This window comes from Oncorhynchus mykiss, chromosome 18, assembly GCF_057628025.1.
Source record: "Oncorhynchus mykiss isolate SJ-2025 chromosome 18, ASM5762802v1, whole genome shotgun sequence".
In the NCBI taxonomy this organism is placed as follows: Eukaryota; Metazoa; Chordata; class Actinopteri; order Salmoniformes; family Salmonidae; genus Oncorhynchus; species Oncorhynchus mykiss.
Window position 1 is genome coordinate 52,158,662 of NC_143039.1, and position 26,429 is coordinate 52,185,090.

At 39.9% G+C, this 26,429-nt stretch overlaps 1 protein-coding gene across 2 annotated transcripts; it reads right to left on the bottom strand.

The window, feature by feature from the left end:
• Positions 1-1,504: 1,504 nt before the first annotated feature.
• LOC118936320 (uncharacterized) lies at positions 1,505-12,274 on the bottom strand. 2 transcript variants are annotated; one of them, XM_090208758.1, is made up of 8 exons: positions 11,929-12,274; positions 8,392-8,552; positions 8,132-8,205; positions 7,598-7,737; positions 5,895-7,495; positions 5,636-5,776; positions 4,857-4,938; positions 1,505-2,634 (listed from the first exon to the last, which is right to left on the bottom strand). In XM_090208758.1, the coding sequence occupies exons 1-7, from the start codon at positions 11,990-11,992 to the stop codon at positions 4,888-4,890; spliced, it is 2,232 nt and encodes a 743-aa protein (XP_090064884.1). In that variant the 5' UTR covers positions 11,993-12,274; the 3' UTR covers positions 1,505-2,634; positions 4,857-4,887. The 2 variants fall into 2 exon arrangements, with proteins under 2 accessions (XP_090064884.1, XP_090064883.1); XM_090208757.1 differs by having other exon boundaries at positions 4,857-4,941.
• Positions 12,275-26,429: the final 14,155 nt, after the last annotated feature.

Below are 26,429 nucleotides of genomic sequence, written 5' to 3' on the forward strand. Positions count from 1 at the left end.
CGACCATCACCCCTGGTGGGACAAAATCGCGAAAAAGAGCATTTTTTGCCAGTTCTGTCTGGTCCAGTGACGGTGGGTTTGTGCCCATAGGTGATGTTGTTGCCGGTGATGTATGGTGAGGACCTGCCTTACAACAGGCCTACAAGCACTCAGTCCAGACTCTCTCAGCCTATTGTAGATAGTCTGAGCACTGATGGAGAAATTGTGCGTTCCTGGTGTAACTCGAGCAGTTGTTGTTGCCGTCCTGTACCTGTCCCGCAGGTGATGTTCGGATGTACCAATCCTGTGCAGGTGTTGTTGCAAGTGGTCTTCCCCTGCGAGGATGATCAGCTCCCTGTAGTGCTGTCTTAGGCGCCTCAGTACGGACAATGCAATTTATTGCCCTGGCAACATCTGCAGTCCTCATGCCTCCTTGCAGCATTCCTAAGGCACGTTCACACAGATGAGCAGGGACCCTGGGCATCTTTATTTTGCCGTTTTTCAGAGTCCGTAGAAAGGCCTCATTAGTGTCCTAAGTTTTCATAACTGTGACTTTAATTGCCTACCATCTGTAAGCTGTTAGTGTTTTAACGATCGTTCGACAGCTGCATGGTCATTAATTGTTCATGGTTCATTGAACAAGAATGGGAAACAACGTTAAAACCCTTTACAATGAAGATCTGGAGTTATTTGGATATTTACGAATTATCTTTGAAAGACAGGGTCCTGAAATAGGGCCATTTCTTTTTTTGCTGAGTTTGTGGTCTTCATATATTTATTGGAGTTTCCTTTTTTTAATGCAACATAAAACAAAACATGCCACAATATTTAGTAAGCCGTTTAAATGATTTATTAATAATTATTTTATTAATCAGATATGAGGTTAAGACCCTGATGCAGACCATGTCGAATACACAATAGTTTAATGTTCCAACAAGGGCAGGCAATAGACAGGTCAAGGCAGGCAGGGGTCAGAAAACTAGAGGTGGGTCAATGGTACCGGACGATAGGAAGGGGTCAGGATAAGGCAGAGGTCGGTAATCCAGAGGGGGCAAAGGTACAGGTCGGGCAGGCAGGCTCAGGGTCAGGGATAGGCAGAGTGGTCAGGCAGGCGGGCTCGGAGTCAGGACAGGCAAGGGTCAAAACTGTGAGGGCGAGAAAAGAGACTGGAAAAAGCAGGAGCTGAGACAAAACGCTGATTGACTTGAACAAACAAGAATATAACAACATTTACAGCTGACAGGGGCAGCTCTAGCAGGGAAGAAATTTGACCAACTGACTTGCCACGTTGAAAGTCACTGAGCTCTTCAGTAAGGGCATTCTACTACCAATGTTTGCATATGGAGATTGCATGGGTGTGAGCTCGATTTTATACACCAGTCAGTAATGGGTGTGGCTGGAATAGCCAAATTCACACATACTTTTGTATATTTCTTCATTAAACTACTTTTAATGTCTAGAAATACCAACTTCGATGTTGGGAGTGAACTGTCAGTTTAATGAGGATACTTCCATGAAGAAGAGGTTCTTGATTCTCAACATTTATTTACAAGTCTTCCATTAAATTGTACATAACATGATACAAACTCAGTACTCAGAAATGTACTCCTATTTACACGTGTAATTCTCAAGTCCCAAATCCTAACTTGAGATCTGTGCGTGTAACTGGAGTTTTTGAAAATCTTCCATTGACATCAATGGGCACTCAAGTCAAGTTAAGATTCAGACCTACATCTATTTCCATTTCTCAAGATGTCACATTATTACTGCACATGTTGTAAGCCAATGATTTATATATACACACACTAGAATACTGTTTTGGCGGCTCTATTGAAGCCACCATGCCTCCATCTTGGCACTCCCTCAATGTAAAAAAATATATTTTGGATGCTACAGAAATTAATTTATTATTTTCTAAATTTGTTTTTGCCACAACTATTCTATTTCAGACACCTTATTGCATACTTTTACATTGTATTATGTGAGCTAAACTTACAAATAAAATATACATTTTTTTGAGATCACCAATGTTACTGTCCCAACAAACAAATATTTAAATACATGTCATTTTGTCCCTGAAACATTTAATTGAAATACTGTAGAATTCCATGTATTCTTATGAAGGACTGCTCCAACTGGGGAATGCCAAAATGGCCGACTAGTGGCTTCAATGCCTGTCAATGGCAAACACATAACAACTGCAATCCAGGGCTCATATACATCATTGCTGTAAACTCCCGATTCAAATATCTGACCAATTAAGGAACTCTGATTTTCATATTTGATTTAACATTCATCTTTAGCATTATACAATTGAGCAGTTGAACATGATGCAACGCAAAACATCTGAGATATGTGCCAATGAAAAATCTGAATATAACAGACTGAAAAAATATATCAGCTTGACGCTGGTTGTGTTCATAACAGGGTCAAATATGACGACATCAGATACAATACAAAAATACTAGCAAGGTTGCCCAAAACTTATGCGCAAGATTTGTGGAATAAATACAAACCTATGAAATCATTCCGATAATTTTCATCCAATATAACATACTCAATTCCTGACAAACTATACAGTATCTACAGAGGTTGTGACATGGTTTTGCTTGTAGCTCATCTTTGTCAGATCTTGTTCTGCAGACAAGAGTTTGCCTGGAAAAATAAATAAAGATTATCAGTTAAATAAACATCAATTTACCAAAGATGTTCATTAATATCTATCATATAGATTCTTATTTTCTTGATCAAGCATGTTACTATGTTTCATGTGGGTTTGTCTGGGTTTAGGTCCTGTGGGATTGACCAGCCCTAAACATAAAGATCCCAAAAGTGAAATTGCTTCTTCAAGTGATTCAAAACACAAACACACACACACACACCACAAGCCTGTTTTTGCCATTCGTCAAAAATACTGACAAATTTTGATTGAGCCTCAAATGGGAACAGATTGCTCAATGAATTACCCACAATCTGAAGTGGGGAGAGGCAGCATTGTATAGGCCTCTTCCCATACAATATTGAGCCACAACATTTGAGGCTATTATGCAGGTGTGAGTATATCTGCCATCTTTACTACCAAAGTAAATACAGTCGTATCAATCACCATAAAAACAATGTGCCGGGTATCATTCCCAGGCAGTATCCCATATAAGCCTTAAGAATGACATATAGTGGTATTAAGAATCAGGGCATTTGGATGACACTTGACACAGTGAAGCCATATCTATTTCATTCTTAACCTCAAATATATCTTAGCCATGATTGTGTTGCAAATGATTTTCATAAATTCCTGCAATGTGATTACCTGACTGTTTCCTTTAACTCATTCCACTGTGTTGTGTTTTGAAAAGTTTGATGTATGTTTGTGCTCTGCTTGTATGTAATCTGCTGCAAACGAATTAAACCTCTGTACAGGACCAGGACATTTTAAATGATCAAAAAGTCAGTTGAAAGTTCTCTGTGATATATATATATGTATATATACATACACACATATACTGCAAAAAAAAATAAAGGGAACACTAAAATAACACATCCTAGATATGAATGAATGAAATATTCTTATTAAATACTTTTTTCTTTACGTAGTTGAATGTGCTGACAACAAAATCACACAAAAATTATCAATGGAAATCAAATTTATCAACCCATGGAGGTCTGGATTTGGAGTCACACTCAAAATGAAAGTGGAAAACCACACTACAGGCTGATCCAACTTTGATGTAATGTCCTTAAAACAAGTCAAAATTAGGCTCAGTAGTGTGTGTGGCCTCCACGTGCCTGTATGACCTCCCTACAACACCTGGGCATGCTCCTGATGAGGTGGCGGATGGTCTCCTGAGGGATCTCCTCCCAGACCTGGACTAAAGCATCCGCCAACTCCTGGACAGTCTGTGGTGCAACGTGGCGTTGGTGGATGGAGCGAGACATGATGTCCCAGATGTGCTCAATTGGATTCAGGTCTGGGGAACGGGCGAGCCAGTCCATAGCATCAATGCCTTCCTCTTGCAGGAACTGCTGACACAATCCAACCACATGAGGTCTAGCATTGTCTTGCATTAGGAGGAACCCAGGGCCAACCGCACCAGCATATGGTGTCACAAGGGGTCTGAGGATCTCATCTCGGTACCTAATGGCAGTCAGGCTACCTCTGGCGAGCACATGGAGGGCTGTGCAGCTCCCCAAAGAAATGCCACCCCACACCATGACTGACCCACCACCAAACCGGTCATGCTGGAGGATGTTGCAGGCAGCAGAACGTTCTCCACGGCGTCTCCAGACTGTCACGTCTGTCACATGTCCTCAGTGTGAACCTGCTTTCATCTGTGAAGAGCACAGGGCTCCAGTGGCGAATTTGCCAATCTTGGTGTTCTCTGGCAAATGCCAAACGTCCTGCACGGTGTTGGGCTGTAAGCACAACCCCCACCTGTGGACGTTGGGCCCTCATACCACTCTCATGGAGCCTATTGTCTATACCATTTGCACAACAGCATGTGAAATTTATTGTCAATCAGTGTTGCTTCCTAAAGCCTCTTAGAGCCATGTGAGACGCCATGTGAGACAGTTTGATTTCACAGAAGTGTAATTGACTTGGAGTTACATTGTGTTGTTTAAGTGTTCCCTTTATTTTTTTGAGTAGTGTATATAATTCTTGCATTTTGACATAAATAATTGTAAAAGTAATTGCAGACCAGTATTATGTGGTTGAATTGATATGTATTACTAACAATAGCAATATGTTATTTCTATGTCACAGGTCAATGATATTTTAAGCCTTATTTTAGAGTGACATAACATTCACAACCAATCCAGAACGGTCTTACATTGTGGGTGTGTTAAAACCACCAATCAGGAGTTGTGTTGGGTTTAGGTACCTGTTGGTATGTCACCTCCACATCTTCCTGCTCAGGGGTTCACTATGTACATTCCTGTTTTTTTCTTCTTTCGTGGGTCATCCTGCTGAGAGATGTAACTCAGTATCAGACAGATGCATTCATTTCAGAGATTACCATTTAAACACCCCTTCCTATAATGTCTACTGTCAGATCATACCAGCCCCACTAAACGTATGCAAAAATGGTACAGCCAAATGTAATTGCTAATCCAATATACTTAACAGTCCCAGTACTAAAATATTTGGCTTAAAGTGTTTCCCTCTGTCTTCTCAGTTTGCAGCTGTTGCATTGATGTGGTTCTGTACCCAGCCACATTGTGTTCCCCACTATATGGTTCATTCCATCTGTGGTTAATGCAGATAAGCACCAGCTTTTGACAAAAAGTTGCATTTGATTTCTTACATCCGGAATACTAAAGTACTTTGATAACAAATTTTACTCAGAGATAGGAAGGCCAAAGCTAAAAGGAAGGCCTCCATCTCGGAGGCCTTCCTCAGAGGAAGCTGAATGATCAAAATCTAAATGAATATTGTTCATATTCTTATGTTATTGCTCAAGATACGTATTTTCAAAAGTACTGAGGGGGCCAGGTACATTGAATAAAGTTGTATTGTATTACACTAAATATTGTATTAGTAATATTAGCAGCTATAATATTCAACATTTCCAGAGCCAATGGCAGAAAAAGGCTATGTTGAGGTATACCACTATAAGTATGTGGTCAGATGATCAGACTTCATGTTTAGAGGTATTCTTACAATAGTCTCAAAGGTCTTGCCATTGGGTTGCTCCTGTACAGGGGCTTGGGGGACATATGTGGGGAAAGAGTCCATGTTGGGGGTGCTCTTTTTTTCATGAGCGTACGGACCATCTGACCTTTTACAGCACCAGCGCACCACCTGTTGAGAAAGTAACGTATAAGAAAGCTATCAGACAGTGAGGAAAACTGTTGCCGTTCAAGTGTCACAAAATATATATTTTTTAGAGTGTACACAAACTACCATGCAGGTTACTCACCATCATGATGAAGATGATAATGAGGAGCAGCAGTATGACAGCGGCTAACACCAACAGCGCAATGGCCCATCCCGGTACCCAGTCACTGAACCCACCACCATTATCCCTGGATGCTGTGTTGGCAGTTGTGCTAGATTTAGTTGTGGTGCTTGACTGAGGCCCGATGGAAGGCTTCAGGGGATGGTTGGTTAAACCACCAGATGGGGAGATGTTTGGTCTCTTACTGTTTTTTTCTGGGTCCACCGTCCCAGGTGAAGGACTGGCACCATGACTTGTGGTGGGTGGATGAATTGTCTTGTTGTTTCCTCCTGAACCACCAGTTGTCATTGAAGATGACATATTTGTAGGACTGGATGTAGGGAGTACACCACTGTTTCTCTTTCCGCTGCCTTTAGTGGAAGAGAAGGTTACTACGGTAATTGGATCATGTGTGGTTTTGCCAAAAGAGGGATCTTTCGTAATTGTAGATGGAGCCAATGGGGTGGAAGTTGTGAGAAATGTTGTTGTTGTAGTTGAAGCCAATGGGGTTTTGGGAATTTTGGTAGTTGTAGCTGGAGCCAGTGGGGTGGAATTTGTTGGAATTTTCATAGTTGTATTTGTAGCCAATGGGGAGGAAGTTGCTGGAATTTTCATAGTTGTATTTTTAGACAATAGGGTGGTTGTTGGAATTGTCGCAGTTATATTTGGAGCCAATGAGGTGAATTTTGTAGGAATTTTTGTAGAAGTAGTTAGAGCCAATGGAGTGGAATTTGTAGAAATATTCGGAGAAGTAGTTAGAGCCAATGGAGTTGAATTTGTAGAAATATTCGGAGAAGTAGTTAGAGCCAATGGAGTTGAATTTGTAGAAATATTCGGAGAAGTAGTTAGAGCCAATGGAGTTGAATTTGTAGAAATATTCGGAGAAGTAGTTAGAACCAATGGAGTTGAATTTGTAGAAATGTTCGGAGAAGTAGTTAGAACCAATGGAGTTGAATTTGTAGGAATGTTAATAGTTTTATTTAGAGCCAATGTGGTGGAATTTGTTGGAATTTTCATAGTTGTATTTGTCGCAGTTATATTTGGAGCCAATGAGGTGAATTTTGTAGGAATTTTTGTAGAAGTAGTTAGAGCCAATGGAGTGGAATTTGTAGGAATATTCGTAGAAATAGTTAGAACCAATGGAGTTGAATTTGTAGGAATATTCGTAGAAGTAGTTAGAACCAATGGAGTGGAATTTGTAGGAATATTCGTAGAAGTAGTTAGAACCAATGGAGTGGAATTTGTAGGAATATTCGTAGAAGTAGTTAGAACCAATGGAGTGGAATTTGTAGGAATATTCGTAGAAGTAGTTAGAACCAATGGAGTGGAATTTGTAGGAATGTTCATAGTTGTATTTGTAACCAACAGGGTGGTTGTGGTTGGAATTGTCGCAGTTGTATTTGGAGCCAATGAGGTAGAAGTTGTAAGAATTTTCATAGTTGTATTTGGAGCCAATGTTGTGGTTGTTGGTGGGTTAGTAGTGGTTGCAGTCATGTGAGTTATTGTTGTAGTAGGTGTGGTGGGGGTGGTTATGGTTGAGGTGGGGGTGGTTATGGTTGAGGTTGGAGCCACAACATTTTCTGCTGAAAAGAGAAAGGGGGAAATCACTCAGGTAAAAAAAAATCTGAGTAATGATGTAATATTACATTATGGAAAAATGCAATTAGTATATTTGTATGTCTTACATTTAATATAATTTGTATCTATCTGGAGAGAGGCAGAAGGATTGGCTTCGATATGATCCAGGAAATCAAACTTGACCACAAATCTATTGATAGACATTGTGTTGAAAACTATGTCAACGTTTGCGATCACTGATCCATTTCTGTAAAAGATAAGATTCAGAAAATTAAGAATGTTAGATACAGTATAATAAAATATTCCCACCCAACCTTGACCGTGTGGAGGTGGGCATTAAACACGTCTTGTAAACCAGAAGATCACAGCCATTTTCATGTTTTTATTTTGTTTCAAAGTTTGATATGGCTGTTTAAAACACTACCACAACCCACCAAAACTTAACCTAAAGGTTATTTCGACATTGAAGCTATAATTTTGACAAGCTTACATAGTTTAGACGAGGCAAGTCATTCCAATTCGTAATTTCATGTTTCGGTCTGTCAAGGACAGATTTAAATGGAGTGAGTTTATACTTTAGTTACACATCCTCTCAAAAGCTGATCTGAAGGATTCAGGTGACTTAGTCAAGCTTACAGTACCTGAAAGTCATTGTTGCAACGCCCTCATAAGTGGATGCTGTTCCGGATGTAGGAGAATTGTAGGCATCAGCAAGCTGAAAAATACTCAATTATGTCACAACTTTCATCATTGTCATGAGACCACTTATAGAGATAATTCCTGCTGTGATAATATTGTAAGTAAGTCAGCCTTTTCTGAGCCAGAACGGCACATAGGCCCATGCTGTGGTATAGTTTATATTGTGGTGTTGTTTAATTCAAGGCATGGTTCTCAATCTTACCAATTGGCTGACCTCGCCATACAATTTCTTGTAGTCCTCAGAATTTGGATTCAATAGGGAGTCATTGAAGACCCGGTTGGTTATCTTTATGCCCATCTGGAATACCGTTTTTGTTGTTGGGGTGGTGCTCATACCTGCTGGAGTGACTGACCACAGGGAACCTGTGGCAAGCAAAAATATTCACCTTACTCAAGTGGATCATTTAAGGCTATGAGTGTAACATGGACTTCTATAACTTTCATCTTGGGATTTTTTTAGGTAGCCTAAAGTACTAACAGATGTAGGATCTTCATTTGAGCCAGTTTTCTACAGCAGGAAAATCTGCAGCAACAGAACATGTGAATTATGTGGATTATAACAAATTTACAATTTCTATAAGAGTTGATACATTTTTCATTATGGCAAATCAGGTCTAACATAAAGGGAAATGACTAACTTTAGAAGCCTTTTTAAACCTGGAAAATTCACGACAAATGTGCATTTCCTGCCGTGCAGGAAAATTGTCAGCAGCAAAAGAATGATCAAATTAATATACTATCTCAGTAGCACACACAGAGCTGTTGGCTGTATAGTTTGAGATTCCAATGGATTCAACATCGGGTATAAATAAGTGTTATGATTAGAAAAGATTCCTCTCAAGACCTTTACAAGCCAGAATGATAAATACAACTATATTTTAACTTACTTTACCTGTTGTCCGTGTAAAATAAATTCAAATCTCATTTTATTTAACATTCTGGCTTGTAGAGGTTGTGAGTGGAACCTTTATACTCCTTATTCAAATGCTCATTTATGCCCAATGTAGAATTCAATTCAATATCAAGTCTTCAGGCTAGGTTTGAGAGTGTATATAAAAGTAATACAGTGAGCAAATCTGGTGGCCCATTAGGAAACATAACAATCATAATGGAGTATCAGATACTCATAAAGGTGTGGTATTAATTTGGATTACTCTTTAGCTTTAGATTACTCTATCCACATCAGACATCAATTGAAGTACAATACCCCTCTCAAAAGTGTTAACACTTAGATTGACTTTGCTAATTAGTTGTTGCAGGACACTCATGGAGTTCTGACTGTAGAGAATACTCTTGAGCGATTCCATAACTGTCATTATTATGCAAGCCATTTAGGGTTGGAAACCCAGTATACAAGGACCATTGTCCTTTCAGCTCAAATTAGTCAAACCAAAGTAGATCGAGTTGAATTATGGATATATTTCAAAATAATAGTATTATCATGTCACAGAAAGTAGGGCATCTTTTCCCACTCAAAATCCATCAAGTACACCTGAATCACCAGTTGGGCCAAATTATAGCCTGTCTACTTTGTTATTTAATAGACATTTCATAGTCATCGCAATATATACTTGTGCTTTGAGTTGGCGCTAGGGACACAATAATTTGATCTGCTGGTCTTTCTGAATGTCGGTAAGGGCCATTGAATACACAGTCTTCAAAAATAGACAGTGAAGGAAGGTGGTTTACTGAATCAAGCAGATATATTATTAATAACATTATAGGCCTACTATACAAAATGTGTACAGATAGATACTTTTATATATCATACGCTAATATATAAAATAATATACAGTTGAAGTCAGAAGTTTTCATACACTTAGGTTGGAGTCCACTCCACAAATTTCTTGTTAACAAACTATAGTTTTGGCAAGTTGATAAGGACATCTACTTTGTGCCTGACACAAGTAATTTTTCCAGCAATTGTTTACACAGATTATTTCACTGTATCACCATTTCAGTTGGTCAGAAGTTTACAGACATTAAGTTGACTGTGCCTTTAAACAGCTTGGAAAATTCCAGAAAATGACATCATGGCTTTAGAAGCTTCTGATAGGCTAATTGACATCATTTGAGTCAATTGGCGGTGTACCTGTGGATGTATTTCAAGGCCTACCTTCAAACTCAGTGCCTCAATAGTACGCAAGTATGAACACTATGAGACCACGCAGCCTTTATACTGCTCAGGAAGGAGACACGTTGTCTCCTAGAGATGAACATACTTTGGCGCGTAAAGTGCAAATCAATGCCGGAACATCAGCAAATATCCTTGTTCTTTGCTGATGCTGGATGCTGGAGGAAACAGGTACAAAAGTATCTATATGTCAGGCGGTGGGTGTAGCTGGTGCATGAAGTCAGGCGCAGGAGAGCAGAGATGAGTGAACAACGCACTTTACCTAAGAAATAGCACAAGTAACAATACCAATGTGCAAACAAAATAACTTTTGCCACAAAGCACGGGTGAAAACAGCACCTGGAAAAAAACAGCCGGAAACGTACCGACCTGAACAATAAACAATCACACACAAAGACATTGGGGGAACAGAGGGTTAAATACATGACCAGTAATTGGGAAATTAAAACCAGGTGTGGGAAACAAAGACAAAACCAATGGAAAATGAAAAGTGGATCGGCGATGGCTAGAAGACCGGCGACGTCGACCGCCGAGCGTCGCCCTAACAAGGAGAAGAGCCGACTTCGGCGGAAGTTGTGACAACATCCCCAGTAAAATGAGTCCTAGATCAACATAACCTGAAAGGCCTCTCAGCAAGGAAGAAGCCACTGCTCCAAAACTGCCATAAAAAAACAGACTATGGTTTGTGTGTTAATAACATTTAGACTACATTACCCAGCAGGCTATGCGGGTTGGGCATTTGGTTGAAGAATGCCTTGCATGGCTAAACAAGGAGTTGGCTATCACAAAGCCCCGACCTCAATCCCATAGCAAATGTGTGGGCAGAACTGAAAAAGTGTGTGCGAGCAAGGAGGCCTACAAACCTGACTCAGTTACACCAGCTCTGTCAGGAGGAATGGGCCAAAAGTCACCCAACTTATTGTGGGAAGCTTGTGGAAGGCTACCCAAAACGTTTGACCCAAGTTAAACAATTTAAAGGCAATGCTAACAAATACTAATTGAGTGTATGTAAACTTCTGACCCACTGGGAATGTGATGAAAGAAATAAAAGCTGAGATAAATCATTCTCTCTACTACTATTCTGACGTTTCACATTCTTAAGATAAAGTGGTGATCCTAACTGACCTAAGACAGGGAATTTGTACTAGGCTTGTGAATTTTTGAGGGGTGAAAAACTGAGTTTAAATGTATTTGGCTAAGGTGTATGTAAACTTCCGACTTCAGCTGTATAATAGTGGTACAGTGTATTGAAATTGATAGACAAACATATTAAATAACTATAATTGAAGGGAATGATTACTTCAAAATCAGTCTGTAAGACACTTAAACATCTCACAAAATTTGATTTTCCTGTCATTTAAGTACTACCCAAGTACCCATATAGTGTGCATTAGGTTTTTGAAAGAGATTGCATTGTAAAATCAATATAATGTCTCAATACTAAGGTATACAATATTATATATATATGTATTATTAATAATATGTACATTACCAAATAGTTACAATTCCTCCAACTTCAAGCCTCAGAAATATTTCTCCTTTTTCCATAAAGCAACAATAATGTTGTACCTACTTAATGCAGTTAAACTGGATGCATTTTCTTACCTGAGATGGCAAATATTAAGATGCATTGTGTAATCCTCAAATGGTTAGCTGAAGGTAGTACCATCTTGATGGGTAAAATCTGGCTATTTAAACAAATTCAACCAAATGTATGATACAAACGATTTAACTTCTCAAGTATGGAGTTTAATGGTGAGATGTAGTTTGTCATCTGCAGGGTGAGGTACCAGTCTTTTATCTGGGGCCACCTACGTCAGGTGTGACTCGACAGGAGCCGCGTGAGTCTGAGGCTGGGCCGTGCTAAAAGAAATTGTGAGATGTGAATCACAGCTCAACTCTGATTGCTTCGGTGATTCATGAGCTGAACCCATGTGGATCGGAAAAAACTGAATATCTTTATTTGGGCGAGGGTTCGTGTCCTGACACTTGTGTAAAACATTGTCTGGGCTGCGTTAATTTAATAATACAATGGGAAATGGCTTAATAGTTGTATTAGCTCCTGGATAACACTATTAAATACAAATGTAGACTGATGAGAGTGGAAGGCATGCAATTGAGACTTGAGAGTGCTAACCAAATGGAAGTTTTTCCATTTACTCTGACTTTGTGTTTTCTCAGACTAAATCAGCATTTTCATTAGCTCGATCAAAAAGCTATTTTATAATGAATTTAAACGTATTGATAACTCAATTTCAAATTTCATCATTGATGAGGACCTGTTTATACACGAACAAAACATCACCTTGACTTCAGCTTTTTGACTAACCTATTCCTACAATCGTCCTTCAAAAAGGAGGGTGTGTCAAAGGAGGACACAAAGAAAATTGTTTGACGTATGTAGCTTGGCTTTCTAATCCATATATAAATAGGTTGTATTTGTTGTTGCACAGCCTTGCAATAGGGAACACCTTTGCTTACTATTATTAAGTCATTGTATGCAACCAAAAGACTTGTCATGTTGGAACTGTTGTGGAATGGCAAACACTTTGGGATGCGACTTATCAACCACAAATAAAACTATGAATAAGACCAGGGTTGGGCAGTAACTGATTACATGGAATCTGATTTTTTCTTTTTTAAACGAGTTATTCAGTTACCTTGTAATCAATATTGTAATCAGATTGCAGATACTTAAAAAAAAAAAATACTCGGATTCATTTTAAATTCAGAAAGTATGTTTGCAGAAAAAAAACACTTTGACACTTTTGTTATTGCAATGACATTCAATTTAGCATTGAGATATAGCACAAGTTTAAGTTTGTTCCACCTGGCCACAAGTCAGAGACCACAATGATAAAACACTAAATGCGTTTGATGGATCCTTTTGTTTTCTAATGCATTTTAAAAGTGCAAGTAATCCAAAAGTAACTGTAAGTAATCATTTTATGTTGCCGAGTTGGGTTCATCCAAAAGTTACATTACTGATTACAATTTTGGATAGGTAACTAGTAACTTTAATCTATAACATTCCCAAAGTAATTTAACCAACCATGCATAAGACTCACAATATAGGCTATATATACTGCACTTAGGCTATGACTGAGCTGCCCGATTGACAATCCAACACAACACAAATAATCAACAACACGAGGTACAGTACCTGTTTTCTTGCATTTTCTTCCACGGTCACAACATTTTTCAAGGCTGGGATTGTCTTTACCAATGTAAGACCAAATTATTATCATGTCACATACAGGCTGGTGAGACATTGGGTCCAGAAATTCTGTGGATTTTCAACTATAAAAAACAAAAATGTTTGCATTCTGGCTGCCTGCAATCTGTTGGCTGTTTGTATGTGGTTAGTGCCACCCAGCGGTGTAATGATTCCTATTTGACCTAATTTTGCCTTGTCTGCTATTTACCTATACCGTGGTTCATGAAGTGCCATCTGCAGTGTTTTCAGTGTTTTTTTTATGGAAGAGCAACATGAACTAATCAATCATGATGTTATTTGACAGCTATCCTGCTTACCGCAGATGTTAAATGTTATCTGCCATAAATGTCAAATTTTGACTTCAATGACACAAGAACCCTGAAAAGGTTGAGTTTAGGTAAAAAATAAATGTAAAAAAGACTGAAACAAAACACTACACAGGTTTGTGTAGGCCTAGGTTTGTATGGATATCAGGATGCAAACCTCCATTTCAACATTTGACCTCTACCTGACCTCATCCATTCTGCTCAGAATGAATGATCTTATTAAGCTTATTGTGCACTGCTAAGTTCCTCACCCAACCTCTGTAAGGGGTATTGGCAAGTGCCCATGTCAAAGGCAACTAACCAGGAGTCATCAGCCTACCACACAACATTTGACAACATCAAACATGTTGACTACCTCTCAAATGCCTCTCAGACCACAAAAAAATGTAAACTGAGGCACAAGCAGTCTATAGTTCAACAACACAATCAAACCATGATTCAACCACAACTCAATAAACAAAAATATGCTTAAAATCCTTCCTGTCCTTATACCACTCATACTCCCAGTTTGTGTCTCTTCCATCTAATAGTGCCAATCTCTCCACTGAATATCTGGGGCCAGTCAGTCTGCAGGGTCAGAACAGCATTGGGTTGGTCTGTACAAACACAACACACACAATAAACTCAGTTTACAATTCTGAATGTATTAATTGATACTCATGACAAAAAGTTTGTTGTTAGAATAAGAACTGTAAATGGATCACGTGTAGACAATATAATTCACTAAAATTAATTATCCATTCATGTTTAGGTGGGAAATATAGTTTTTTTCAGACTCACCAGTAACGTTTATCTGGATTGGATCACTGTACGGGTGTAATCCTCTCTCCCAGTTCTATGCACCAGTACTGCCCTCCATCTGAGACACTGACTTGGCTGCGAGTGTAGTGGATCAGAGTCTTGGCTGTGTCTGTACCAGTAGATCGTCCACTTGACAATACAGGTCAGTGTCATTGTCTCCTGTGAATACAGCCCTTTGGCCAGACTTTAATGTGGCTGTCAGACAATTATCTGTTGGAATTAAGAAAAGAGACAAGATAGTAGCTACTAACAATTGGATACCATGAAATTGGGGAGAAAAAGGGAGTAGAATTTTAAAAAGTAAAGGGCAGCAGATCAGATAGATGTTATGCTGATGCATAACATGCATCAGCATAACATCTATCTGATCTGCTGCCCTTTACTTTTTAAAATGTTACTCCCTTTTTCTCCCCAATTTCATGGTATCCAATTGTTAGTAGCTACTATCTTGTCTCATTGCCACAACTCCCACACGAGCTCGGGAGAGACAAAGGTTGAAAGTCATGTGTCCTCCGATACACAACCCAACCAAACTGCTTCTTAACACAGCGCGCATCCAACCCGGAAGCCAGCAGCACCAATGTGTCAGAGGAAACACCCTGCACCTGGCAACCTTGGTTAGTGCGCGTTGTGCCCAGCCCGCCACAGTAGTTGCTGTTGCGCGATGAGACAAGGATATCCCTACCGGCCAAGCCCTCCCTAACCCGGACGATGCTATGCCAATTGTGCCCACTGCGCCACCCGGGAGGCCCTGCTGCCCTTTACTGAGATCCTCCAGCAACAGCTCATCTGCCCGTTAGGATAAGGGCTCTTTTGGACCAAGGACTTCAATCAGTTACACTTTCAGTCACTTACTACAAGCTTTCAGTTGTGCACACACATACTAACTGTCACGGGCATCGTAAGAAGCGGACCAAGGTGCAGCGTGTGGTGCGTACATATTCCTTTTTATTAGAATGTCGCCAACAAAAACGATACAAAACGACCATGAAGCTTAACATGGCTATGAAGCCTCTCACAAAGTCAACTACCCACAAAGAAAGGAGGGAAAAAGGGCTACCTGAGTATGATTCCCAATCAGAGACAACGATAGACATCTGTCCCTGATTGAGAATGCAGCAGACATTTTTTGGTACCCTTCTCCAGATCTGTGCCTCGACACAATCCTGTCTTGGAGCTCTACGGACCACGGCTTCGTTTTTTTCTCTGATTTGATTTGATTTGATTTGACATGCACTGTCAACTGTGGGACCTTATATAGACAGGTGTGTGCCTTTCCATATCATGTCCAATCAATTGCATTTACCACAGGTGTCAATCTCCAAGGCGATCCTAGCCGATCGCCAAACAACAAAAGCCTTGTGTTCCTTTAAAATATTTTTTTGTCTCTGGCTGTTGGCGGTAGGTGCACCCAATTCAGCTGCCCTGTGCGTCGCTTAGGTAAACTGTTGCTATTTTGAACCATTTCATGTGTCTAAAAGGTACAAATCAAGTGTCGCTGGCCAATCGGATGGCTCAGATAACCATGTCTGCAGTAACGCAGCAGACATAAAAGAAAGCTACATCAAATTTGATACTGTGAGATTTCAAAATATTTAAAATCATGACTATAGAGACTGTCAACGAATACAGGAAATAGATGCGTTTTTTATGAGTGAGTTCATTCACCGCTGTCAACACTTTGTGTTCAACACTTTTATAAGCCATAAAATGCACGTTCTTCCTATTTCCACCCAACGCTACAACAAGCACTGCAGTAGTAATGAATGAGTAGGAAAGTGTATCTATAGGCTTGCGTTGTTATTATTAGTGGCTTTAGTCTTTTTTAATATCGAGGAATATTTCACTTTCACTGTTCATAGGAGTAAAAAACATGAATTTGTGCACGCGGCATAAATTATGCGGTGCGACTTGAGTTTCAAAATCATCATGAAGATGTGTTCATTTTGGTCAGTGTAAGTGGAGGAAAGGGAGAGCGGAGGATGTTGAGAGGCAGACCCTCAGTCCGCTGCTCTCTCCCTCCACTGAGACTGACCATCAGATGTAGGCACCATCAGCCCAGTAAAATACAAATAAAAAGCAAATTATTTAAATGTATGCTCATTCAGCTGTGCTTCACAAGTAATACAACAATGGATCTGTTACTGATGTGTTCATATAGCCTACCTCTAATTTGGAAATATATATATTTTTAAATGGCTCTAACAACAATGCATTGGCAGGGCAATTCAAGCAAAGTCAATATGTGTTGATAATGTATTGGGCCTATAGCTTACTGAACAAACCTCATTGCTACAGTACTGTTTTTATTTGGTTAATGGTTCATGTTAATGTTTTCAGTCATGTTAAAAAAATATCTGAGCGGTAGATCTCAGCTTGAATTTTGACTCAAAGTGATCTTGACTCAGAAAAGGTTGGTGACCACTGTTCTAGGGTTTTCCTAGAACGTTTCCCTTTACTGTGGTAGTTGTGATCTAATCAACACAATAACTCTTATGGCTAGCAGAACCCCTCAACATCATTCCGCTGAAAAGGTAGCGTGCGAAATTCTAAAATATTTTTTTGAAATATTTAACTGTCATACATTCACAAGTACAATACACCAAATTAAAGCTTAACGTCTTGTTAATCTACCCATCGTGTCTGATTTCAAATAAGGCTTTACAGCGAAAGCACAACATATGATTATTTTAGGTCAGAGCCTAGTCACAAAAACATATACATCCATTTTCCAGCCAAAGAAAGGAGTCACAAAAAGCAGAAATAGAGATAAAATTAATCACTAACCTTTGATGGTCTTCATCAGATGACACTCATAGGACTTCATGTTACATAATACATGTATGTTTTGTTCGATAAAGTGCATATTTATATCCAAAAACATTCAGTGATTTTGCAGAGAGCCACATCAATTTACAGAAATAGTCATCATAAACTTTAATATAAGATACAAGTGTGTTATACAAGTGTTATGCACAAGTGTTATGCACAGAATTAGAGATATACTTCTCCTTAATGCAACCGTTGTGACAGATTTCAAAAAAGCAAACCATGCAATAATCTGAGTACAGCGCTCAGACAACAAAACAAGCCATACAGATATCCGCCATGTTGTGGAGTCAACAGAGTCAGAAATAGCATTATAAATATTCACTTACCTTTGATGATCTTCATCAGAATTCACTCCCAGGAATGTTTGATTTGTTCGATAAAGTCCATCATTTATGTCCAAATACCTCCTTTTGTTATCGTGTTCAGTTCACAAATCCAAACTCACGACGTGCGGGCAAGTCCAGGCGAAAGTTCAGAAGAAAAGTCATATTACAGTTCGTAGAAACATGTCAAACGAAGTGTAGAATCAATCTTTAGGATGTTTTTATCACAAATCTTCAATAATTCAATAATGTTCCAACCGGAGAATTCCTTTGTCTGGAAGAATTGCAATGGAACGCAAGCTACCTCTCACGTGAACGCGCGTGATCAGCTCATGCCACTCTGGCAGACCTCTGACTCATTCAGCTCCCATTCCCCCCTCCTTCACAGTAGAGGCATAAAACAAGGTTCTAAAGACTGTTGACATCTAGTGGAAGCCTTAGGAAGTGCAATTTGACCCTATAGACACTGTATATTGGATCGGCAATGAGTTGAAAAACTACAAACCTCAGATTTCCCACTTCCTGGTTGGAGTTTTCTCAGGTTTTTGCCTGCCGTATGAGTTCTGTTATAATCACAGACATAATTCAAACAGTTTTAGAAACTTCAGAGTGTATTCTATCCAAATCTACTAATGATATACATATATTAGTAACTGGGACTGAGTAGCAGGCAGTTTACTCTGGGCACGCTTTTCATCCAAACGTGAAAATGCTGCCCCCTATCCCAAACAGGTTTTAACCACTTTCAATGCAAAATACCAAAACAAAACAAACTATTTAAGACATTTTGTAGGCAGAATGCATCTATTGCATTGTTTCTTGATACTCAGCCCATACTCTACACAGACCAGTGCGGCATAAACAATCAGAGCTGCAGTAGGCCTATACGCAATTAGACCTTTGCCGTATATGGATCTGTGCCATTTACTTTGAACTGGACTGTGTTTACAGCATGAGCAGTCGTGAATAGATGCACTTGGTTTGAGATCACAGTGAGAGCTGCGTGTAGACACGTGCACATTTTGTTCATATCCTTTGCTAGTTAGTGAGTTATTAGCTCAGTTATAGATCATTTGTTGTCAGTAATAGGGGGTGATTGCTTCCCACAAGTGCACAAAATGTCTACATTTCTAGACATCATTGGAAAGGGAAAGGGTAGCATAATTTGTCTGATTCTCTGTAATAATGGGAATAATAATGCATTTTAAGTTGTAAAGTGGTTTCTTACATCACACATCTTGTCTGAATGATGAACAGGCTAATATCAAGCGCTGCACGTTTTTCTTTCAAAAGTCTCCTAGAATGTAGGCCTACATTGAACACCACACATTGGCTGCTACTGTAGGTTGAAATGTTATGGGATCCATTTACTCAATTGTTTTTGATGGTAGGCCACTCTGGTAGACCTACATTATGATCAAATAGCCACAATAGTCTACATGGCCACTGTTAAAACTGTAACTTAAAGCGGGTACAGCCTCAGTGTTCCCAGTAAATGCGCGCTGGAAGTTGCACAGAATTTTCACAACGTTCAAGTTTACGCTTAGCAGACCTGAAATTTGCTCAGTGTCAACATGTTTTTGAGGGGACATTGGGTTGGCAGACTAATTGTTTTTTCCTTTTTCAATTTTGTATCAAAACGTATAATGGATTTATACTCCCGTTCAGTTGTTAGCGGTAATGCAACATATTGGATGCCAACTGCCAATAAAACCTCACCGAATGAGAATATATTGGCTGATCAGTGGCCACTGCAATATCCAGTCCACAATATGCATTCATTTGTGAAGTGAAATATTAACATTATTTAAAATAGCATTGACGTTTTGTTTAGATTAATTTACTACTACTAACTAAAAATACAATTATCTGAGGTCATACACTAAAATATTTATGGACAGAGTAAACACTAGGGTATTAAGTGACCATGATTACCAGATGGTGTTTGTTTGAGATCATTGACTGTTTAAACCATTAAGGGGTTAGCCTAGTGTTTGCTCTGTATTTGGCATAGGGTAATTCATATGGTTAATTACCGCAGTGAACATCAGAGGGCTGTTAACATAGAGATCCTATTAAATTATTCTAAATCCTAATTCAATGTCTGCTCATCTAACACACAATTAATGCTGATGTCATTGTGAATGGTGGCACATGGAAAGGGACCGGCTCCCACTTTTGTTGGTGTTATAGGGACTTGCTTTGGACCCTGGCTGGCCTGTTTTCAATTACCCCAGCATGGATTATCTCACCGCCCAGTGCAGCTGTCTAAACAGCGTGCAACCATCACTACCACGAGAGGGGTTCAAAGAAACTTGAGCAAAGCCAAGAAAGGGGAAGATAACATAAATATTTAGATGCAGTATTTCAGTTATACTGCACTCTGACTACAATGTTTTTTTGTAAGTAAAAATTGCACTCTCCGACATGAGTTCGCTGGTATTACGGTTGCTGTCCTTTCAGCATCACAAGCCTGACACACACTGGAGGCCTAGGTCTAATAGGTTTGCAACTGCCCAAACATGTCTCTATAATAAATTCATATACAATTATAATTTCCCAGTCTGACCTTTACTAATAGTGAGCGCACAACTTTCCAACAATTTCCCCCACTCTTCCCTACCAGCGATTCAAGGAAATTGCGCAAAGTTTTCAGGATATTTTTAATGAAAGTAAAGGACAGTAATGTTATGAGTAAAGTAGGAATCACAGGTTTCAGTAGGCGATAAGATATACTCATGTTTCAAGAATGTATATACAGTGTTTGGCCTGGCGAAAAGCACTTTTATGCGATGTCTGAATGGAATGATTATTCTGATTTTTTTTTACTCCTGCTGGTCGTGGCTGGTCTCGGGGAAGAAAGACTGGTCTTGAGTACTGCAACACTGGGTAAAAATCCTTACAAGAGTTATCTTGATAACATGCCCCACACCTACTTGGTTGCCATGGCACCAGTGCATAAATTCAAACAAAAAAAATGAGTAGATGTGATTGGGAGCCACAAAGAAATGTCCTGCCAACCCATAAAGGCCTCTCACAATTACTGTGGCTCCCTCCTTGACATGTATTTTTAGGGGGTCTAAAAACCTGTATACTTGTCAAGCTTTCTCAACTTCCATGATTTGTATCTAAACAGATGACGATCTCATCTCTCTCTCTATCTCGAGCAGCTATGGCATAATCCAAAGCAGTTAAAACCATGTTCATGAACAGTGTTCATGTCAGCTTCTGTTTAATCACTTAGGTAGCTAGGTTAGTGATCTAAACCTGAACGTTTCTTTCGTGTCCCTCTAGCCAGACACGCTTCAGCTGGCAAACCTAAATAGCATTCGTCTACAGGAAAGGGGATGTAAAAGCGTATTGCAAAACCCACAGAGGGAAGGAAACACTCAAATTATTTTTCCTGTGGCAGGAAAATAATGTAATGGTTTTCATTCTCGTCTAGAACAAAGTGGGGTCTCCCATTACTGAACCTACACCCGAGAGGGGTGGAGTATGGTTTCTAACGTATGGTAGTAGCCACAATGCCCTGAGCCTTCTCTACTATTACAACTACACTCACACACAGAGGCCATGGCCTATTCTGAGGGAGGGAGGGAGGGGTGCACTACAGCTAATGCTCTTGTGGGAGGGTTAAAGGTCATTTTCTTGTATACACATCCATCTGGCTGAGTACCAATGTTCTGGTCTAGCTGCTGTCTTCATTCTTTGACTTTCCGGCGACTTGTTTTTTACTTAACAATAAAGTATATAAGGTTGCAACATTCCAGTAACCTTCCTAAAATTCCCAGGTTTTGTACTTATTTTCTCTCCTGATTCCAGGAAAATGACAACCAAGATTTATGTAAAACCCGGGAATTTTGGTAAAGTCAATGATTTTGTTATTATCCAGGCATAGCCTACCTTTAATGTTGACATACTTTTTTGTATATCCTACTCTAGGCTAGCTCCTTCCAGTAACTAAATTCTGGATCAAACTAGGCTATTTGTAGTATGCTGTTGGCCATGTTAAGGCCCTTGTTTTGAACGTTTCCAAGATTAATTTCAAAATAAATTTGAAATTTGGGCCAAGTTGAGGCTAGCGTACTTGGCTTGTGTTTTGTTTGTTTAGTGTTCTGTAGGTTTTTAATGCCCTCTCTATTTGAAATAGGCTATGCGTTCCACTCCATTCCTGCAGACACCCAAAAATGAGGATGATTTATAAAGCGCTCCGAGCTTGTCCCTCGTCTCGCCACAGAATGCCTCAATCCTCAGCGGAATTTGCAAACAGTCCCGGGTGAGGGTATCTGCGTTTAATGTTTTTTAACTGCGGTTTTCTGGCAGGTTCCGAAAATGGGGGGTTTGAAACTCAGAAAGACAACCTAGGGCCTCGTCACCCCTCTCCTTTCTCTTCCCCCCCTACCACTACCACCACCACCAAGCTACATGTAATTTAGCCCAGTAAGGGCAACTCATTTTAGCCTACTTCGTGCCAAAGCGATGATTGATGTCTTTGTTTTCATATATTGAATGTATTCCCCCCTCCTCAACTTTCAAGAGGCCTAGCCTAGGCCTACACGTAGGCATAATTTAGGGAGCACAGGTTGGTTGTTTCATTTTGTTGGCCTGACATATCCCAGGGTTTAACTTAAAATGTAGTAAAAATAGACAAATTCAGACACTTCCCCTGTCAGCATAAGGCCAGTACACATTTGTCTTGTTAAGGCAGGATAATCCTGGATATTCCTGCCTTTTGAGTCTTCCTAAAAATATCTGTCTTTGAAGGAGCCATTGTGTTGTTTTAACACTCACTGACTTTTCAGAAGGTAATGAGTTATTTGGCAGGAAAAGAGTCAAGCACCTCTCTTCAGGTCCAAAGACATGTAATTTCCGTCAGTGCGATCTGGTGATTTTCTTGCTGGATAAGAATCTCTGTGGTAAACGAGGTGTTTCGCTGTCATAAAGTAGGAGGCACCAAAGTATTATTGTGGTCCTGTATGGCTCGGGTTGGTAGAGCATGGCGCTTCCACCGCCAGGGTTATGGTTTTGATTCCTGAGGCCACCAATATGTAAAATGTATGCACGCATTACTGTAAGTCACTTTGGATAAAAGTGTCTGCTAAATGGCATATATTATTATTATATGGAGTCATGACACCTTTATTGGAAACTGTTTTCTCATCCGTTTCTCATCCATATCTTTTTCTTTCTTTTAGGCCTATGCCAAGTTTCCTGGCGCTCCACTCAAAGTCCACAAGATCACCAACCTCTGAAGAAATCCCACAGGTAATTCCAATCCAGGGAACTGCTATGTTATGTTCTGATATAGGTACGCACCAGTAATGGGGGGGAAAATGTATACAGTTACAATTCACAGTGTTATTTTGGATGATATCATGTCAACACTTTGACTCCAAGTATAGATTCAATTTTTTTCTGCTAGGTAGAGTTAGCTAGCGCTAGTCGGCTGTACCTGCGCCAAAATGCCACTATTTGTCATCCTTTTCAGCTTGTTCTCCATCTTCTTTAAATAGTGAGCCAACATGTTTTCATCACTTTTATTTCCATGACAGATCTAAAGTAATTTTCTCATCCTCTCTTGTCTCTCTACAGCAGTGAGCAATATGTTTGGAACATTAAACCGCAATCGAATCGCAAACACTATAGAATCAGGAGAATCACAATACCATATTGTAAGGTCCCTGGCGATTCCCAGCCCTTGTACTCACCATGCCTTTTTTTGGAATGAACTTGCCCTCGGTGAACCCGACTTTACACTCTTCTGAGTTAAGGGGGAGAAGAAAAGGAAATCAGACCTTTCCCTCCTCACTGAACTCAGTAAAGGGTCACAGGTCATACAGTCACTGGGTCACACATCACCTGAGTAGAACATAGCTTTACTTCACAGTCTGCGTTCACTCACCCTGAGAAACATAGAGAGCGATGGTTTGATATATGAGGACAGGAAGCTCTCACTTTCCCCCTCTTCTCACTAGAGTAGAACAGGGTTCACAGGTCGTGGGGTAACAAAACGTCTGCAAGCACCAAAAGGTTCGCAAGCACCTGACATTCTTAATTCTCCCAATACAACCTCCTTTGTGTTCCAGCCCATTTTGGCTGTAGCCTCCTGTCTTCTTCACGCCACAGGGGGTTCAGACGAGTCTGTGATTATAATGGTTCCGGTTTTGGTCGTTTTCTTTGCAATCTCGCTACGCATCTTAGAAGATCTCTATATCATATTAATGTGATTGCTGAGATGTTAAACACTTTTCCAGGTGTTGTAAGGTCTGATAATCTGCTCAGCACGAATGCAATAAAGACGTTCTTGAAAGTGCCCTTTGGGCTGACTGTTCTGGTCCCTCGTTTCAGGTACCTTGCCGGCACTGAAGACCACAGAGGAAAGTATTGGTAGTCTTTCCAAACCCAGTAATGTCATCATTCACCTTAGAAAACAGGTGAGTCCTATTCCCACCATGTCTCTTCCCCTTCCCACAGGGGAGATTAATACTGAACAGGTGAAAGACAGCCTCTCCCTCCACCCCCCATCCCTTTACACAGGAAACATGTGGGTAACCATGCCCTTCCAAATTAGGAGCTGTTCTGTAGGAAACAGATGTGTGTTTATGTAACACTAAACTGTTCTAAGAAACAGGTGACTGATATCCAGAGCCATTTGTAGGGATCGTCATAGTCAGGAACTGATGTCCAATGTGTAATGCTTTTGGCCCCAAGGGATTTTCTCCTGGTTATATATTCTGGGCATGCAGAATAAATCCTATTTTGCCAAGGCACAACTTGGTTTCAGAAGAGTTTTCTTGAGCTCCAGTGACTACATGGTAATGATGAATCTCTAGAAGACATCCTCATCTATAGTTGGGTTGGGTACTAGTTATTTAGTTGTTGTGTTCACCTGAAATCAAATCAAATCAAAGTTTATTTGTCACGTGCGCCGAATACAACAGGCTTACTTACAGGCTCTAACCAATAGTGCGGAGAAAAATAAAATAAATAAATAAATATATAAATCATTTTAAAAAGGGGGGGAAAAAGTGTGTGTGTGTGTGTGGCTTGGGGGTAAAAACTGTTGAGAAGCCTTTTTGTCCTAGACTTGGCTCTCCGGTACCGCTTGCCATGCGGTAGTAGAGAGAACAGTCTATGACTGGGGTGGCTGGGGTCTTTCACAATTTTCAGGGCCTTCCTCTGACACCGCCTGGTGTAGAGGTCCTGGATGGCAGGCAGCTTTGCCCCAGTGATGTACTGGGCCGTACGCACTACCCTCTGAAGTGCCTTGCGGTTGGAGGCCGAGCAATTGCCGTACCAAGCAGTGATGCAACTGGTCAGAATACCAACCATATTAAGAAGTATGGTTAAGAAACATATTAAGAAGGGACACCTGCATCAGTGTGATACTGATACTACTGGTATGCAAAAGCAATATGGTAGGCAAACTGGAGGCCCTTATATATTAGTGTCTAGGGAACTGGTGGTTTATTGATCATGCTGATTCAATTAATCAAAGCTTGATGATTATTGGTTATTTGAATCAGCTGTGTAGTGCCAGGGTGAAAACCAAAAATGTGCACCCTGGGGGAGGGTGAACTCAACAAAACACATCTAAGTTTAGCTTTCAGAAATCAATCAATAGTTATTTTTGGTTCTTTCTCAAAGTTAACTCATTGATCCTGCTTTGTAGTATATCTCTCAGATTGTGCAACAGTTTAGCAGTGTTGTGGTAAGCGTCCACCATATTGCTTCCACCTTACCGATTGAGAGGTTAGGGCCAGGGTGGAGGGTAGGGATTGAATTGGGACCGTCTCATTGGAGTCCTAAAAAAAGCTTGTTTTTTCAAAACAACAGAAAAAATAGAAGATATTTCACCATAGGAAAAGGCCAGCGTTCAAATTCAAATGGTGTTTTCAAACACTTATATTGGCCTTAGTATTCACAGTATTTATAAATTAATGACTGCTTTCAATTGCTTTCATTATACTTTTCTTTGGACACTGACAATATAAAACTTCATTGGAAATGAGTGTGCAGGTCAGGGTCATGGCATTTAGTTTAGTCTTGGGTCTTGGCAAAGTGTTTTATAGTTATTGTGGCTTACGGAAGCGGTTTGACAGTTATGTTGGCAAAGAGGTTTATGGTTAATGAGTCCTGGCAAAGGGTCCATGTGTATAGGAAGTGGACAAACGATGAGAGGTAAGTTAAGGTGCCATTCTAGGATCCTTCCATTTATTGACACTGATGATTGCCATGGTCTTTCTTTTGGTAACAAGGTTTTTAATAGATGTTTGTGGTTGCTTTGTGTTGACAATAGCGCTCAAACTTTAGTGCTCAAATTTACACTACAGAATAAGCTGGCAGCACTTTTCTCTTAAAGATTGCAGTTGGTTTTCACTGTTTTAAAACTTCTTATACCATGGCATTGTTGAATACGTGTTTCTGATTAGCTTGAAGGGCATTCTAGAGCGTGCATTATTTCCCTATAACGCATGGTGTATCAGCACGGTAGAATTCAATGGCTATAGTTCATTATTGCATGTTCTATTGAGCTTCTGTACTTTCAAAAGCCAAGTTGAAAACCTTATTGGCATTGTTGAATTTGATTTTCATTATGGCAAGCTA

Bases quoted from the DNA above. Each gene is read 5' to 3' on its own strand.
- LOC118936320 (XM_090208757.1), bottom strand. From the start codon at position 11,992: ATGGTACTACCTTCAGCTAACCATTTGAGGATTACACAATGCATCTTA. The intron at 8,206-8,391 runs GTAAGATTGAGA...AGTATTTTTCAG, and splicing joins ATGGCGAGGTCAGCCAATTG to CTTGCTGATGCCTACAATTC. The intron at 7,496-7,597 runs GTAAGACATACA...TTCTCTTTTCAG, and splicing joins AGATACAAATTATATTAAAT to CAGAAAATGTTGTGGCTCCA.